This window comes from Lytechinus variegatus, chromosome 17 (assembly GCF_018143015.1).
Source record: "Lytechinus variegatus isolate NC3 chromosome 17, Lvar_3.0, whole genome shotgun sequence".
Taxonomy (NCBI): domain Eukaryota; kingdom Metazoa; phylum Echinodermata; class Echinoidea; order Temnopleuroida; family Toxopneustidae; genus Lytechinus; species Lytechinus variegatus.
The window spans coordinates 12,160,415-12,179,527 of NC_054756.1; the positions used below are offsets into that span (position 1 = coordinate 12,160,415).

The window sequence follows — 19,113 nt, forward strand, 5'->3', positions numbered from 1 at the left end:
AACAAGCTGGACAATATTGTATGATCAAGCAATTGGACAAGATGTTACATGTATAGTGGTACTACATGTGTATATGCGATATGAGTATGAATAATTTATGAGAGTGGTTGAGTAGATTTTGCCCATAGATTGGAACTATTATAATTGTGTTATCATAATTGTTGATCTCATATCACAAGATATCTACATGTACACACACCAAGGCCTAAGTACAGCAAAGTCTCATTTTGACTTTAATGCACCTCTTTCCAGAAAGATACTGGAAATTGGAACAAGTTTGTTGAGAAGTGATGTTGTACGGTAGGTCATAAGCAAAGCCCTATAGGGCATACATGTACATGTACACGTATATACAAACAGTTCAGGTACTTTGGAAATTCTCCAAAGTCATAGAATCATGACTGAAATTGCAAATTAGTGATTTGAAATGTTCTTAAACTATTGAACGCACATGTGATATTATTTTGGGGATTGTTTTGCTATTTATGTACATGTACTAAATCAGGTAAAGAACCGATTTGTTGCTTACAATTTATTAGTGTTTGGAAAAATAAACAATTACCATATGTTTGCTCTATTTGTTATACTACAGTCAGTATTATGGACACATAATACAGGCCCTGACATAGACCTTTGAGGAATAATTCTCATCTTCTAGATTTAGTTAATAAAAATATATATGCAAAGATTAACATACATTCTTTGCTCCATATTTTATTTGAAAAATTGTCATTTTTTTAGCAATTAAGGAGAGTAAAGGAACTCAAATGTCTGATTTCTTTTATCAAAAACTAAATGAAGATTGAGAATATAAATACATACAGTATGTTTACAATTGTATCGCAAATTTCACCATCAGATCATAGAGCTATTTTAGATCCCAACTGCCACACATTGTCTTTATGTACATGTAAACCCTATCATGTTCATTTGCAGATGACTTCAAACTTTGAAAATTTCGATCTGTTGATTAATTACCACAGCTTAATAAGTCTTTTTACTACTGTAAGTATAGTAGGGGCTGTATAATAATAATAATGTAGTGTTTGTATATAAAACAAAACAATATAGTATTTAATTTTCATACCTGCCATCGATATATGTGTGCTTGTGGCTCCAATGCATTATGAAGTATGAGAATAGTGTCCTACATTGGTCAATTTTTTTTTTAATGGCATGCAATTTATTACTATTGTTTATTCAAATTGAATTAGATTATTGTATCTATCCTATAAAACACACAGAACCACATAAAAGTTAAAACTGGATGCTCAAAGAGAAGTAGGGGTAAGGAAGAGAGTCCTTTCTCTGTATATTTATGAATATTAATTAGTGCATAAATTGAGTCTTCTTAAAGATAATTTCAAAATAATGTTCTTCACCAAACTAAATCCAGGGAGTTTCTAACTCCCTGGTAAAACCAATGAATTTCAGTACATTGTACATGTATGTAAATAAATCTACATTCTGTCAGTACAATATTTACTACATGTATGTGTGATGAGTAAACACCTATTTACATGTAAGCAATAGTAAAAGCTTGTATGCTGTTTATAAACATGTATTTCCAAGTCGTTACAGTACTGAATTTATGTATGATCAATCTTATTTTCCATTATAATGGTTTATTTTCAGTAATTTCCAAATTTGGGCAACTACATGTACATTACATCATAGCATTGCCATAAAAAAGTGCCAAAAGTGGTCTGAGATTTTGATTTTTTGGCAAAAACATGTTTCGTGAAATTCATCTTTCACCTACTGGTTTCGGCAAGCTTCTTCAGAAAAATAAGTGAAAATATCTAATATTGTGAAACAAAATTGATTTTGTGCATGTTCAGTTGCTCCCACCTACTTTCAAGACCATTCAAAGGACCTTAGCAGTATATTTCTGTCTTCAGAAGAAAATTAGAGATGTAGGTCCTAAAATACTGTATCTTAATGGTTTCTTGGTGCCTATAAGGCGTCCTGTTCCATAAACCTTGTGATTGGATAAGTCTCCAGACTTGAATAAAGTATGGGGTTCAAATCTCACCTAACATTCATGTTTTATAAATTGGCGACAGAAGCCAAAAATTTTAGGGGGGGGGTCCACCTGAGTTTTTCAACACATAATTCAAGGGGGGACCGTCCCCCCCCCCCACCTCAAATTTAGGGAAGGACCGCCGCCTATGGTTGTATATGTTAAACTACTTTTGTCACTCTCTACATGTACATGTATGCGTAGTAAATGGATTCCTTGAGGATTCATTTTAAATCTGCCTGAATGTACATGTATACCTGGCCACACTCGCCATGCCAAAACTGGGTAAGGATATGGAGCTATTAGTTATGTAATCAGCACTTTAAATGATATGTTATGATTACAACTTGCTATGATTTACATGTAGGTACTGTCTTTGTTGTTTTGTTGAAATAATAGAGATCCTGTCTTTCTTGCTTGTACATTGTACTTGCATATCAAAGCCAAATACAGGTTACACCCTAGTATTAACATTTGTATTGCCCTTTCTTTCATTAGCTGCCAATTATCAATGGGTTCAGTACTCTAATATATTAAACCCGTATGTAGTACTGTATATATTTGTGATGCTGTGAAATAGTACAGTGTATGTAGAATTTCCTATTTATTTATCTCTATGTGTACTTGTATATTAAATTGTGAAGATAAATTGCATAAGATTTCTCCCTCCCTAGAAAACAAAAAAATACTTGTCAAATGATTTGAAATACATGTACATGTAGGCCAACTTCAATAGTATGAGAAGAGAGGGATGTAATCCACCTCATGTACCGTCCTTAATTTAGGCATAATTTGGGCTTGATGAAATACATGTACATGTAGTCGCATGTAATCATCGGTGAATAAGTGGTTAATATAAAGGAAGAGATTCATGACATGAACATGAGGTGCATGGAACCAGGTAAAAAAAAACAGTAAAATTTGACAAAATATCATGAAGTACATTTTATCAAACTTGAACTTAAATTAGCAACAGGGCTCAAATGTTGAAATCTGAAAAGGGTGCTCGGGAGAGAAAAACCAACAATCTCCCCTTAAAACAAACAAAAAAGTTGATTAAAAGCTGGTAATTGCTTCGTTTTTCTTCTATTCTTTTGAAAACCAACGATATATAGTTTTACTGCTTTTGAAATGTATTTGATTTTAATTTTGTGTTCAGTTAGCATGACTAGTAAAAGTACACAACTTTCAGTTACTAATGTATATTTAACAGAGAAAATATTTTACTTCTATGCACAAAATGATGCTATGCATATATTAGTTTGTTTGCTTGTTTTGTTTTTGTTTGATACCTAGTACATGAATATCAAAGTTTATTTATTATAGATTTTTCAACATTTCCTTTCTTATAGTAGGAAAAACAGTGTGTGTGTGTGTCTCATCCATAACCAAATATATTGCTAAAAATGTATTTATTTTCTTTTGTGATTATTGCATACTATTTTTTTTTTGGGGGGGGAGCAGAAAATGGTTGCAAAGTGAGAAAGAAAGATAGGGGATTGGATGTGCATGGGTGAGAGAGAGACACAGAGAGAGAGAGAGGGAATAAGGGGAGAGTGCAAGAGGAGCAGTTGCATTGTGAAAGCTACATATAGAGCAAAAAAATATATTTTTCATGGAGAAAAGTGGGCAAAAGACATTTTTGAGGAATCACAATCAATTATTGTATTTGGAATTGCTTTACCCTCCCAGCATAAACAGTTTTTGGTAAAGGCAAAAAAGAAATATGTAATATCAATATGATGTTGGGATGCTTTTCCCCCTATTTATATTTATTTTTAATTAAAAACTGGGGATTGAAGCAGAGAGTTAAAAAAAAATACAATTCTACGTTCTTTTGAGTGCAGAAAGTTTATTATGGCTTTACAGATTGCCGTATTGTACATGTACATTCAATACAATAAGTGTTGGTCAATACTTGTGTTACACAGTATACTGTACTTATGGTAGTGTTGAAGTAAAAACAAAACGCGATCGAACATTTTGTGACATCACAAAGCTTGATCACATCGCCAATATGAGGATCTTCCTATGATCAGTGATTTCAAAATTCAAATGCTCATAACTTTCTTACCGTTTGTCCAATTTTTCCCACTTCGCTGATTTTTCTTTTTTTCACACTTTTGTGGCGATATGGCGACTCAGCTACAGCCGGGGTAATATGATACCACGTATCAAAGCACAGCTGAGTACATGCACATAGTAACAGTCCTATAAAATGAACATACCATTTTTTCATACAAGTGAACTTGCTCCTTGGGCTCAAAAGCCTAGTACATTTACATGAATTCTTGGTGTTTAACACTTTGAATGATTCCTTCATGAATTAACAAATATAAGTTACAATGTGGATTGTGCACATCAATCTGAAGATTTCGTCATAAAATATATCAAACACATGTAAATTCAAAAATAGACAAGAATTAAATAACTTATAGAAATTGACTCTGAAATATTGCACTTTAGATGTCAAATATTGCACATATATAGTATTTCCAAAATATATTCAAATATCACAATTGGTAAAGAAACATTTACAAAAATGATAGACAGACATGACAGGAATTCATAACAGTGCTAACTTTGAAAACAACTAAGTATTTTGTTAAATTTTTTTTAAAATTTCATTCAATAATAAAATCACAGATTTGTTGACCTCAAGTGACCTTTGACCAAGACAATTGTTAGTTTCATTCAATATGATTCAACATTTTTTAAATCAGTGAACAATATATCAAATTTTGGTCAAGTCGACCTTAAAAGATAATTTCACCTAGACCCTGAAATTAGACTTATCCAACTTCTGATACCTGTAAGGCTGTAATAACGATTACATTAATGTCTAAAGGCCTGGTCCAAATGGCCGACGGACATAAAGCATAATCATTTGGGATACAGCGGACAACAAAATTTCGGGGTGGCTCCATGTTTTCATCCGCTCAAGAAAATGGGTGAACAATTAAATCACAAAGGACGGATGCTTGGTGGATATACATGTATAGCGTATGAAACACGTATGCAAAGAGTACACACCGGATACATAGCGTTTTCCAACGAATGGCAAGACTCTTTTCCGTTTTACATTCTCTACGTATCTGAAGTATAGTGGGACCAGGCCTTTCGATAATATTGACAAATTATTTCAAAATCATTTTATCATAAGTCTCAACCTTTGTTTATTATGCCCCCGTAGACGAAGTCCGGTGGGGGCACTAAGCGTTGCCCCTGTCTGTAGGTAGATGACACCAAAATACAGCCATTACGTCAAACTTCCCTTTGAAACAATACCGCAGTTCGGATTACGAACTGCGGTGTTGTACCCCAATTTTTCATTTGGATCTCAGTTCGGATTGCAAACTGCGGTGTTGTACCCCATTTTCCATTTGGATCTCAAAAAAAATTATTTCCAAGCCCTTATCAACCGCACTTGGCCAAGTAATCCAGGGGTAATCCCCGCTGTCTCTATTTTACCCCCACAGGCCAGTATATGAGCGTTGAGCAAAGGACGAAAAGATAAACAGCAGCTGCGCTATTACGTAAGACTTCTTTGCCTGTAGTAGAACCTTCGGAATGAAATCATTGTATTCCATATTTAATAACGTTTTCAAAGGCATATTGTATTCAGTAACCCAATGTTAGTCCATTTTCAATTTCGAACGAAGAAAATCGACCTCGGAATAAGGAAAGTAAGCGAATAAAAATGATGGCAAGCTTACAGGGACCGTACTCAGCGCTGCGCATGTATCCCATCGTGTGTGGCCCCCTGCTGTGACTGTATATGCCGGGCTGTTGTTTTATCTTCGGACCAACATCAAGAAACAGGTGTTTTGATACTTAAATTGCTTTCTTGAGGCAGTTACGGCTGGAGAAGAGAATTGATGAGAAGGGGAACTGGGGTATAGTGTTCTCAAATGGAAGTTTTTCGTCATGCTAATTTTGAATTCCGAGTCCGCAGGTCAAAGGTCACAGCTCATTAATTAAGCAAGTTTGTTTACATGTACGAGTGATAAATGTAAATTTAACAGATTTTAAAACATTTCGGTGTGTAGGTAGATGACACGTAAATACAGGCTAAGTTCGAATTCCAAGTCTGCAGGTCAAAGGTCACAGCTCATTAAATATGCGAGTTTGTTTCCACACGATAACTTGAAAAATATTTCATTGGATTTAAAAATTGTGAGTCCACAGGCCAAAGGTCACAGCTCATTAAATATGTGAGATGGTTTCCACGCAATAAAAAAAATATTTCATGGGATTTAAACAATTTTAGTGTGTACGTAGATGACACCAAAATACAGGCTAAGTTAGAATTCGTAGTCCATAGGTCAAAGGTCACAGCTCATTAAATATGCGAGTTGGTTGATGTGCAATAACTCGAAAAATATTAAATGGGATTTAAAAATTGTTGGTGTGTAGGTAGATGACATCAAAATACAGGCTAAGTTCGAATTTCAAGTGGGCAGGTCAAAGCTCATTAAATACACCTATACAAGACAGTATAAAAATTAGGGTCTGTCTTTTTATGAAATATGTCGACTTTCAAAAGAAGTCTCTGAACGAAACTTGCATTCCTTGAATGATACATGTATATTTACTATAATGATTTACAAATTTCAAGATGAATTGTGCATGGGTATTATAATTTCATATCAATTACAAAGTATCAATGAATACATAGCCTTATTATTAGAGGCAACAGCTTTGAAATAAAAGAACATACAACCTTATTTTAGATTACTCTCACTGGTCCAGATACTGATATACATTGTATACATGTGTATACATACCTTGTAAAAAGACATAAAAATGGAATTAAAGTATCAAAATTATTGTATGTCTTTAGCACATGCAGGCACACTGGTATGGTAAAAATAATGCTGTGTATATACATGTGAATATGTTAAAATTTATACACTTCTTTTGATACATGTATCTGTTTTGAACAATGTTATAACATGACACAACATATACATGTACCAGTAGTAAAAAAAAAATTAAACACAGGCAACCGGAATTAGAGTAGAACAATATGATTGATATATGGTAGCTACTCTTAATCTGCCAGATATCACAATACTACAGTATTCATGCTGATGCTATTCAACTGAACGGAAATGATTTACTGCCTTAAGTTTACAATTCTATAGGCCTACATATATACATGTATGTAATTGGCAAGCAAAATGTTGACAATTTACATGGATGAACATATTGTTAAAATAATGGGAAAAAAGTATTTACAAAGATACACCAAGAATAAACCCATTCTAATAATGCTGTAGGCCTGAATTAAAAGATCAATGGACTGGAAACTGAAATTTGAGGCTTATAATTGATTACAGAGATACATGTTTGTCTACATAAATATCATGTCTACATAAATTTATGTCTACATAAATTACATGTCTACATAAATTTATGTCTACATAAATTTCATTATGAAAAGTGAAAAAAGGATATTGAAAAAATGCAAACTGAACCAGGAAGCTGTGATTTACACACAATGTAAACATCAAGTTCAGATGTGATTTTACATGTAGATCTACGATAATAGTAACTTTGTGCACTATTGCCTTCACTGGGATACATGTCCGAGGGTTCCAACTGAAAAACGTCCCAACTAAAAATGTTCAGCTGACAGCATTACTCAAGACTAGTCACATATTTTGTGGTGTTGATTCTGATTCTCAAACACCCTTAATTACCATCAGCTATCTACAGTGAAATCAGATCATTAAAATTATTGCTGTTAACAAGAAATATTTGTTCAGAGTTTCCGTAAATCAATTCCGATTGGCTATGATTTTTCAAAAATTAGAAAAGTTAAGAACGAGCCATCGGTCTTTAACTTTGATTAACTCAGTTGCCAATGTACATACAGTGGAATTTTAATTTTGTACATGTACGATTAAAATTATCCTTGAACTTTGAAAAAAAAGAAATAATATTACCATACTTTATCAGCAAAATCATTTACATGTATTATCTCTTTACTTGAATTCAAACTCAATTTCCCAATGAGAAGTTGGTTTACTCATTATTCATCTTTAAGTGAAACAACCTCCATATCCATGTTGCCGCTCTCGTCTGATGACGATTTTGTTTCCTGTCTTGTGGAAATGGTTGGTTTGGTGACACTCTGAAAGAAGGCAATAAAAGGGGCATTTGAATAGTTATGCATGCAGACTGACTTTGCATACATGTATCTTGTGACATTGAATGCTTGTAATTACTCTTACGATAGGCAGGAACACTTGGAAGACAAAATTTATTCCATTATCACTGCTGCGTTCTGAGCAGTTTTGAATCTTTATCAAGCAACTTAAACCATGGGCGGCGCCAAATTAAGGGGGGGGGCAGTAGGGACCACCCACATGAATGTTTAATTATTAAATAGTGAAAAAAGGGGAGGATAGAAGGGCGGGGGTGGGGGGTGACAAAAAATAATAACACCCCTGGACTATTAGTGTTAAAGTGATTGGTTAACATTGGTTTGACTTTTAAAAAATCTAAGCTAGAAGGTCACACTTGTCACCTGTCTCTGTGATATGTTACAAAAATGAAGCCTAGAAAAAATTGCGTTCGAAAATAATTATTTAGTGCTTCAAAAATTGAAATATAAAGTGACCGGAAAGACCATCTTAATTTCATCCCATACACTTATGTGTACTATTTAGGCGTCTATAAGATGCCTAGTTACAAAATAGGGGTCTTCCTTGTAGTTTTAGCTTTTCATTCTCAATAATGGTTGTTTTCAGGGTTTATTAGTTCTAATACATGCACTTGTACACATGTTTCATCTTGGTTTGAGAATTTTTTAAATCGGCTGCTCACAAAGTTAAACAATACATTTAATCAATAAAATGGTTTTTCAGGTTATTGCAAAAAGAGAAAATGGGCAGGTTGGATAGGGCATCAGATAAAACCTCTACCATCCACCTTAGGTGGAGACATTGTCACAATGTGAATTAAAAAGATGAGATATTTCAGTTACACTTCATAATTCCGAAGGTTCGTAATTCCGAAACGCGTAAATTGCCTATACCTCGATGTTCATTAATCCGAAAACGTAAAAGGGTTAGTTAATCCGAACATTTGTGGCGTCATTCCGAAGATTCGATAATCCAAAAACGAAATAAGGTTCGATGTTCCGAAGGTTCATTCATCCGAAAACGAAATAAGGTTTGTTAATCATTCAGTTTTCGGATTAACGAACCTTCAGAATTACGAACCTCATTTCGTTTTCGGATCAACGAACCTTCGGAATTACGAAAAACACTTCATTTTCGGACTAACGAACCTTCAGAATTCGTTTTCCGACTAACGAACCTTCGTAATTACGAATGTATGCGGATATTTCATACCTTGTTTTCAGTTTGCGATGCCTCGACGGTACCAACAGGGTTAATGATGTGACGTCTCAACCTCCTTCTCACTCCAGCATACACCTGTAGTGAAAATATATAATATATGATATAAACATTAAAAAATAAAAAATAAATGAATTTATAACAAAAATATACAATGAATAAAATTAATCAGTAAATACATGTAAAGAGGCTTTAATAGGAGGAAATTATAATTTGTAATCAAATTTTCGGCAATACTCCTGCTGTATGTGTTTATGATCGCATGCTTCATCTGTATGAAAATCATAAGTCAGAAAAAAATGGAACTAGTGGGATTCGAACCTGCCATCTACTGCTTTCCGGGCAGCGACTTAACCACCAGGCTATTCTGGTTCACAGGTAAATAACGATCTAGTGTCCGCGGCGGATTGCATTTGCATATTAATGAGTCAGAAAAAAGAGGATCGAGGGTATTTGATTTCCAGTTCATTGTGATTTAGCGGGCAGCGACTTAACCACCAGGCTATTCTGGTTCACGGCTAAATCAACATCTATTGTCCGCGGATGATTGCATTTGCATATTAATGAGTCAGAGAAAAAGAGGATCGAGGATATTTTATTTCCAGTTCATCGTGATTTAGCCATGAACCAGAATAGCCTGGTGGTTAAGTCTCTGCCCGGAAAGCAGTAGATGGCAGGTTCGAATCCCACTGGTTCCAATTTTTTCTGACTTATAATTTTCATTACAGATGGAGCATGAGATCATAAACACCTAGGAGTAATGCCGAAAAATTTGGTTACAAATTATAATTTCCTCATATTAAAGCCTTATTATGTACTATCTATTGTCCATGGCAGACTGCCTTTGCATAATAATGAGTCAGAAAAAAAAGAGGATCAAGGGTATTTGATTTCCAATTCATCGTGATTTAGCCGTGAACCAGAATAGCCTGGTGGTTAAGTCGCTGCCCGGAATCCCACTGGTTCCAATTTTTTTCTGACTCATGATTTTCATTACAGATCGAGAATGCGATCTTAAACACACAGGAGAGAAATTTGTTCCTTACCTCTTCATTCAACAACACCTGGAATATGAATAGCAACACTCCCTGGAAATAAGGGTGAAAAAGAAACAAAGATAAGTCATTAATTGGCAGGCTATTGTGTTTTTCTCACACACCTTGGGTTGAATTGGAGAGGGATATAAAGTGTTTGGCTTACATGTAAAGCAGAGATGCCAAGTTCAAAGACCAGCTATGCGTGAGATTTTCTGTGAATCTGAGTGAGATCACAGACATTGTGTACAATGTATATGGGGATAGGCTGCGATAGTTGCGTGAGACAGAGATTTGAGGGGATGAACAAGAGTCCAAAATGCTTGAGTCTCACGCATAATGCGTGAGACTTGGTAGCTCTGGTAAAGTCAGTTCCATGGCTCCTGCGACAACCGCTCCGGTGGATAATCTGGGGCCCGTTTCATAAAGAGTTACAACTGTTGTACATGTAACTTTGCAATTATGGCAACTACCATGGTAACCTTGATTTTGATTGGCTGCTGAGCTGTTGCCATGGTAGTTGCCTAAATGGCAAAGTTACATGTAAAACAGTTGTAACTCTTTATGAAACGGGCCCCAGATTATCCACCGGAGCAGTTGTCGCAGGAGGAAATGCCATGGAACTGACTGCAAGTCCTTTATGAAACGGGCCCCCGCACGTAAACATAAAACCTCACCTCCAAAACTAAATAAACCCTAGTCTTATCTTTACATTATTCTGTACCAAAAAACTCTTTTACAATACTTAGTCATACCCTTCAGTGTTATGCCCTCAATTTTAGGACCGGAGCTAATGTCGCAGGAGGAAATGTTGTGTTACCTTGCAGTCATTTCCAAGCAAGGTTACACCAGATCTTGCAACTCTTTGTAAGATGGGGCCAAAGGAACCTATAGAGGAACGGATTGACTATAAGAAACAGGCCAATGTGAATTTTTCTTGAAACTTGTTAAGATGTATACCAGTAGCTGTATATTGTTCATTATTCTGTATAATTACACATGCACATTAATTGTTTATATTAATGTATTCTTATTTATCATGAAAATAAAAAAAACACCCAGCCAACCATCAACATCATCATCTCACAAAAAGATGAGATCATTATCTATATCATGATAACCTTCATTATAAAAAACATTACCTGGTGGGTGTTTCATAAAGCTGTTCTTAAGTTAAGAGCGACTTTAAGAACGACTGGTGATGCTTTCTTGTGGTAAATGACATACAACCAAAATGTTCATTGGCGATGGTTTACGCGTAAGAAAGGATCACCAGTCGTTCTTAAAGTCGCTCTTAACTTAAGAACAGCTTTATGAAACACCCACCAGGTACAATCATCGATACCCCCGTTACCCTCGTCAACTTTAGCGTGTGTAGCATCAGCACCTTCATCACCATCACTGCCAAAATTATCTCTCTGCCATCTACAACGTCACTTACCTGAGATGAGTTGAGGATGGTAAAGCTGTACTCCAAAGAGATATGTACCCTAACAAACAATCCCAAGGCCCAGGTGATGCCAAGGATAGGACAGAGGACACTCACTGCTCGAAGAGTGGACCTACATCGTAGGGAGAAATGAACACATTTGTATTTCCTCACACGGAGTGATACTAATGTGGCGTTGACAGAAGCTACATTGTAACATTCAATTGCAAATCAAGCATATGCCTGAACATAAGGCATACTGGGGTGTTGCGACAAAATTCATTAGTAATTGAACGCAAATCAACTACAAAATATGCACTTCATCAAAGATTTTAAGCGTGATTTGTGGGAGGGAGGGAGAAATGAACACATTTGTATTTCCTCACACGGAGTGATACTAATGTGGCATTGAAAGAATCTAACATTCAATTACAAATCAAGCATATGCCTGAACATAAGGCATACTGGGGTGTTGTGGTAAAATTCATTAGCAACTGAACGCAAATCAACTACAAAATGTGCACTTCATCAAAGATTTTATGCGTGATTTGGGGACAGACGCCTGTATTGGAATTTCTTTTAATGCCCCATGAGAGTCATTGGTGGTTATTTGAATACATGTAGCTTGACTAATCTTGGGGCATAGTTGCAATCAAACTTCACTCCATAAATCAAACTTATCTTGATCTCGGCCAATCAGCAGCAGGCATTATGATTTGAATTTGATTTTCGTCAGAATGTGACATCTTCAACAAAAGGCACCTTTACTACATGTATAACCGCAGCTAGCAGGTATTGTGTGCATAATGTTTCCAAAAAGCAACACACATGTTTTTCATAGTTTTTTATGTTTGTTCTGAAATGTATATTTTTTATGATTAACAAAAAGGTAATACAAACTAAAGCAAATTCTCATGAAAAAATATATATTTATACTTTTTTTAACTTTGGTGAAACTTGTGAATGAAAAGGAAGTATGATTAACTATTTTGTAACTATAAACCCATTTCCCTCAGGCTATGATACATTGTATATTTATTCTTTACTTCAGAGGGAAGTCTTTCCAGTATTATACACTTCTGAAAGTTACATGTATATTAAAAATACAAACGACCATGACAGCTGCTTTATCATATTGCTAATTTTGTTTGTTCTTAATAACTTTGTGATTCTATCCTGTTCATGATCATGTTTTTTCTTTTATAATGAATAATTTTGTTAACTTGCCAAGTGAAACAGAACACTATACTGTCTTGTATAACAATACTTGCTAAGACAAAATAAACTGTCCTACATCTGCATTTATTTCTTGTTATGCTTTGGAAATGTATACAATTACAATAAATCCTTAATACTAACCTTATCTTGTCTTTCTCAGATTTGTTCTTGAATGCTTTCACAGATGTGAAACGAGAAATCGCATAAAAGAATATCCCCAAGTTGACCTGAAAAAAATCATGATAAAAAAACATAAACATTTTTAATACACAATATTTTGTTGCTGGATTAAAATTTTCTGATTGTTACCCCCCCCCCCTCTAAAACCCCCCAAACTAACTGTCCAACCAGCGAACATGCATATAAGAGTCTTTTCTCCCCTTATAAGCACCACGATCATTAAATGCAGACAAAAGGGCGTGGGCCATGACCTATTTGATTCAGTTTTAATGCTTATAAACAGGGCATTTTGAACAATGTGTATAAAATGAATGAAATATACAAAGTTTAATAAGATTGCTACAAAGCACTGCTAATAAGACTTTCTCATTAAAATGGTTAAAAAAAAAATCTGGAACCTTTTGAGTCATAAAAACTGTAAAACGGTTCAGAATTAAGAACAAGAATATACAAAATTGGGAAAACAATAAGAACAAGTGGAATGCCTCTGGCTGTCTCACCTGCATCACGCGATTCAACATAGCAGCAGTGCTGACTTTGAAAACTACTATAACTCACACAAGATGTTCAGTGATACTTGGTAACTCTTATTTGCATGTTTTATGAATTAGACCAATAGACTTACAGAGATAGGATGGTAATTCAACAAATACCCCCCAATGCGGCCAAAGTTCATTGATCTCAAATGACCTTTGACCTTGATCATGTGACCTGAAACTTGCACATGATATTCAGTGATACTTGATTACTCTTATGTCCAAGTTTCAAAAGTCAGATCAATAAACTTGCAAAGTTATGATGGTAATTCAACAGATACCCCCATTATGGCCAAAGTTCATTGAACTTTGACCTTGGTCATGTGACCTAAAATGCACACAGGATGTTCAGTGATACTTGATTACTCTTATGTCCAAGTTTTATGAACTAGACCATTATGATAGTAATTCAACAAATACTTCCAAAGTTATGATAGTAATTCAACAAATACCCCCAATTCGGCCAAAGTTCATTGACCCTAAATGACCTTTGACCTTGATCATGTGACCTGAAACTTGCACAGGATGTTCAGTGATACTTGATTACTATTATGTCCAAGTTTCATGAATCAGATCCAAAAACTTTTAAAGTTTTGATTGTAATTCAACAGATACCCCCAAATCAGCCAAAGTTCATTGACCCTAAATGACCTTTGACCTTGGTCATGTGACGTGAAACTCATGCAGGATGTTTGGTGATACTTGATTAACCTTATGTCCAAGTTTAATGAACTAGGTCCATATATTTTCTAAGTTATGATGACATTTCAAAAACTTAACCTCAGGTTAAGATTTTGATGTTGATTCCCCCAACATGGTCTAAGTTCATTGACCCTAAATGACCTTTGACCTTGGTCATGTGACATGAAACTCTTATAGGATGTTCAGTAATACTTGATTAACCTTAAGGCCAAGTTTCATGAACTAGGTCCATATACTTTCTAAGTTATGATGTCATTTCAAAAACTTAACCTTAGGTTAAGATTTGATGTTGACGCCGCCGCTGCCGTCGGAAAAGCAGCGCCTATAGTCTCACTCTGCTATGCAGGTGAGACAAAAATGAAGGTTTGGCATCCCTGCAGAAAAATCTGGTCTGAAAAGCCGAATTATGTCTTGCTACGTGTGAGACAAGCATTTTACAATGAATTAGTTAAAAAAAGAAATTGTGGTATGGTACATGTACCATAGATGATTTATGGGCTATAATCCTTAATTATGTACAGGCATCACACGATTTCATGTGTTTGGCATCGTAGAGGGCCAAAGACAAAGTCATGCAGAGGCTGTTTGGAGATGAAAAAAAAATGAAATCCATCATTCTTCAAAATAGACATAAAATGAAATACTCCAAAAATTTGTTTTGCCCAATCGATTGTGGGCTTGACAGCTAATGTGTAGCGTCAGATCAACGAGGCTCTATCCCTTTAATCGTTGAACGCTAAACAGGGTAGCAGCAAATCTCGACCTCCCTGTTGTGAGATGGTCGCTTTACCAACTGAACCAATACACCAGGGCCCGGTTGTACAAAGAGTTGCGATTGATCAAATCAATCGCAACTATGGAAATCCAGCAAAGTCAACATATGAAATGCATGTTTGTTCAAAAAAATTCTAGATATGAATCCATATCCATAAATTCATTGATTTCTTGACAAGTTGGAGTGTTCTCCTTTGATTACAAAGGACATTTTGCAAATTTTCTGTAGAAAAAATTATGATGGATTTCCATAGAGTTACGATTGATTGGATCAATCGTAACTCTTTGTACAACGGGGCCCTGATCTCAAAATATTGTTGTGCTGATAAAAAGATGCTAGTACAAAATAAAATGCCGTTGCACTGATAGTACAATTTCCATACATTGTACAACACAGTACCATGGTTCATGATTTGATAACTTACCATCAGTACGGCAAGCACGGGGCCAATGAAGGCATATGCCCCACCCCGAACAGTCGCAAGCCAACAGCTATTAAAAGAAAACAAAATAATGATGAGAAATAATTGCGAAGGTTGATAATGATATGAAAACACTTGGCCTCTGTCTACTACATGTAAGTCTTTGCCAAACTTAGTTCAGGCGAGATACAAAAAAGCTGTTAGCAACTACATGTTTATTTCTAAATTTTTTCATTTTAACATAATACTTGCTATTCAGACTAAAAAGTGAATGAGTAGGTATATAAATACAGAACTCCGTTCATAATAATAGTAATAATAGGCATTTATATAGAGCCATCTATCTAGAAATAGTCTATTCCGAAGTGCCATGTTTATTTTTATTATTACCCTGGCTTTAGCTTGAGCTGCTTTTCAGCGCTGAGTGCATTCAAGAAAATAAATCCTCCGGGTACCCATTCACCTCCCCTGGGTTGAGTACAGCATAATGTGGATAAATTTCTTGCTGAAAGAAATTATGATATAGCTGGGATTTGATCCAACAACCCTCAGAACCAGACCGTACACAAGCATAAACACATAAATAGACAAACTGACATACATGTACTTTACAACTGATTTATTGCCACGGCCAAAGTCATTTTGGCAAGAAAAAAGAAATTTTGAGAGGAATAAACATGTTACAAGTTATAAGTTTGATGCAAATGAAAAAAAAACAAGATCAGTTTTCATGAAGGTCATTCTCCCTCTCCAAAGTGGTGAGAAAACACATATACAGTGTATCCCCCATCTCCCCCGCTATTCATGCAAGCTTTTGGTACTCACTAGTTTCCATCTAGGTAAAGCCTGTAGTCAACTGCTGAAGTAATCCCAATGATAGCCAATGGAATACCTGGTAACAAATTCAAAGGAACAGAGTTCCATGTAAATTCAATTAAAATGCAAGGGAACAGAATACTACCAGACAAATCTCAATAAATATGAAAAAAAAGCATATTACTTACACACCCTGCTTGATGTGCAAAGGTAAAGCTACTTTTCACCCTTGATGGGTGATTCATAAATACATGTATGTTAGTAAGTTGAAGAGTGACTTGAAGAAAGACTGGTGATTCTTTCTTGCTCGCTGAATAATCACCGATGAACATTCATGGTGAATATCACTTTTCATAAACCACAAGAGAGGATCACTAGTCGTTCTTAAAGCCACTTTTAACTTACGAACAGCTTTATGAAATGCCCCCCCCCCCCGGTCTCTTTTCATACATGTAAATGTACAACAAGTTTGCTACCAGCAAATCAAATTTAATAATTTGGGATTTTTCGGTAGCTGTGTTATTGCAAACTTGATATTATCACAGGTTTTATGATCTACAAGTACAGTGTACTTATCACAGACATTCTTTTGAAATCAGTGTTTACTGCAACAACTTCCATTTATCTTTGACTGGGACTCTAAGTCACACTTAAATCTTTGTGACCCCCCCCCCAGGGTGCATGTTCCATTTAGATATTTGCAAAATTACCAACTGAAGTTTCTTTACACACAACTGCTACCTGTTCTTTGGTGCTATTAAAGTCAGCTACATGTATATAGGGATATATCATTAACCACAACAAACAGTCACCAGCCTTGCATGAAGTCATTGAAGTCAGTTATTTACGAGCAGATTTATGGAACACCAGTTTGGCTTACCCCATCCTATGACAGAGTACTGCCATCTCTTGACCTGGACATGAGTAAGACGCCGGATACCAAGCTGTAACATGATGTACATCCCTTGATTCAGCATCCACGCAAAGACAGCCAAGAACAGCAGATGGGTTGCCCCTGCGACAATCCCACAAAGCACCTTGAAAAAATGAATTAAAAAGAAAATATGACAAGAGTAATCTTATAATGATAACAATAATAATGGTATAATTACCCAGGGTAGCCACACCAGCTCCAAAAACTGTTCTCCCAGTGGGCCCTGCTATTACATGTATTAATACCCGGCTACAAAGCAAGGCTACCTATTCAGGTGCACACAGCTTTTTGAGGAATTACTTCCTGCCGGTAACTATTTACCTCCCCTGGGTCGAGTGCAGCACAAGCGTGGATGATTTCATTGCTGAAGGAAATTACGCCATGGCTGGGATTTTAACCCATAGCCCTCTGTTTGAAAGTCCGGAGACTAATCAACTGGGCCAGAACGCTACACAAATTATACAATTATAAAATTTGAATGAAGGATCTGAGGATATAAGATGAGAAAGAAAGGTTTGAGGCTGTTAGGTGTGGTATGTGAGGTCCATTACACTGTACTGCAAAGAATCACAGCACTCTTTATCATATGAAAGTTGTTAATATTATAATCCTCCATCCCTGCAGCATACATGCATGTCCCTCATTAGTGCGTACTAAAAACATGGGTCAAAATAAGAACAAACCCCCAAATAGCTGATACATTTGATATACAAAAATTGTGTGAAGTTCCCCAAGAAATATTACAATCTGATGTGCAGAAAAATATGATTATCGGTGGGAGTGAAGTAATTTCATATCTTGTAATTCAAACTTAGTAGCCCCCACCCCCCGCGAAAAAAAAAAATTAGATGCTGTAAAAATTCTCCCACAAGGATACAATTTTCCCAGGCTTTACGGTGAAATAGTGTATAAAACAAGACTTACTGTAATCCTTTTTGCCTGAACTACACCAGTAGCAAACAGCCCTTGGGCCAGAATCATGGCAATGCATTGGTTTTTCATCAGGAACAAACGGGTTGTCTGGACCCTAAGAAGATTAAAAAAGATGATGAGGGTGATTTCTGTGAGTGCAAGGTGAGTTCGTCCACCATCATAGTCGGGGACTAAACAAACTGTAAAACCCGGATTACAAAATAAATACAACTGAAAAAATGGGCTAAATATATTTCACCACCATCTTCATCATCATGACACATGCAAGCCTGCAATACAAAATGGGCATGTGCGCTGCAAAATTGCAGTATCAGAATTGTTTCCTACCATCATTACATTCATAAGACGAATTAATATCCTTGATATGATAAACTTACTTGGAGATAAAGAAGGCCATCAGAGAGAGTACAAGGGAAATAATGGAGAATGCCAGACCTACGTAGGTTGCTAAAGACAGGATGAATGAATGTTTGCCAGAAGCTACTGTCGCCTGAAAGATAAGGGAAAATGCAATGTTTTAAGAAAATTTTGTATACATGTATACCCAGTTGTTGTGTGTCCGGACGATCAATTTTAGAAAGTCATTTGGAATAAACTACGAACGAATTTTCATCAATTTCTAGTACAAAATGTTAGGAAATATCAAAGAGAACAAAATAGAAGATAATTACAACTACTGAATTTATATTTTGGGTGTAATCCAAAGAAAAAAAAAGAAGGCTTCAAAAATATTAAGTGACCG

General features: G+C 35.6%; 1 protein-coding gene across 9 annotated transcripts in view; it reads right to left on the reverse strand.

Moving 5' to 3' along the window:
• Nucleotides 1–7,365: 7,365 nt before the first annotated feature.
• The window catches only part of LOC121431006, a 111,898-nt gene continuing 100,150 nt past the window's right edge, over nt 7,366–19,113 (reverse strand). For 7 of the 9 annotated variants that reach the window (XM_041628463.1, XM_041628457.1, XM_041628459.1 and 4 more), the window contains exons 27-36: nt 18,749–18,861; nt 18,363–18,465; nt 17,385–17,541; nt 16,514–16,580; nt 15,692–15,758; nt 13,216–13,301; nt 11,869–11,989; nt 10,440–10,481; nt 9,388–9,471; nt 7,366–8,162 (exon numbers count right to left, since the gene is read on the reverse strand). In XM_041628463.1, coding sequence (XP_041484397.1) covers nt 8,061–8,162; nt 9,388–9,471; nt 10,440–10,481; nt 11,869–11,989; nt 13,216–13,301; nt 15,692–15,758; nt 16,514–16,580; nt 17,385–17,541; nt 18,363–18,465; nt 18,749–18,861 — 942 coding nt within the window. In that variant the 3' untranslated portion in view covers nt 7,366–8,060. Of the gene's footprint in view, nt 8,163–9,387; nt 9,472–10,439; nt 10,482–11,868; nt 11,990–13,215; nt 13,302–15,691; nt 15,759–16,513; nt 16,581–17,384; nt 17,542–18,362; nt 18,466–18,748; nt 18,862–19,113 lie in introns of those variants that run through there. The other 2 variants (XM_041628464.1, XM_041628465.1) reach the window with 2 other exon arrangements.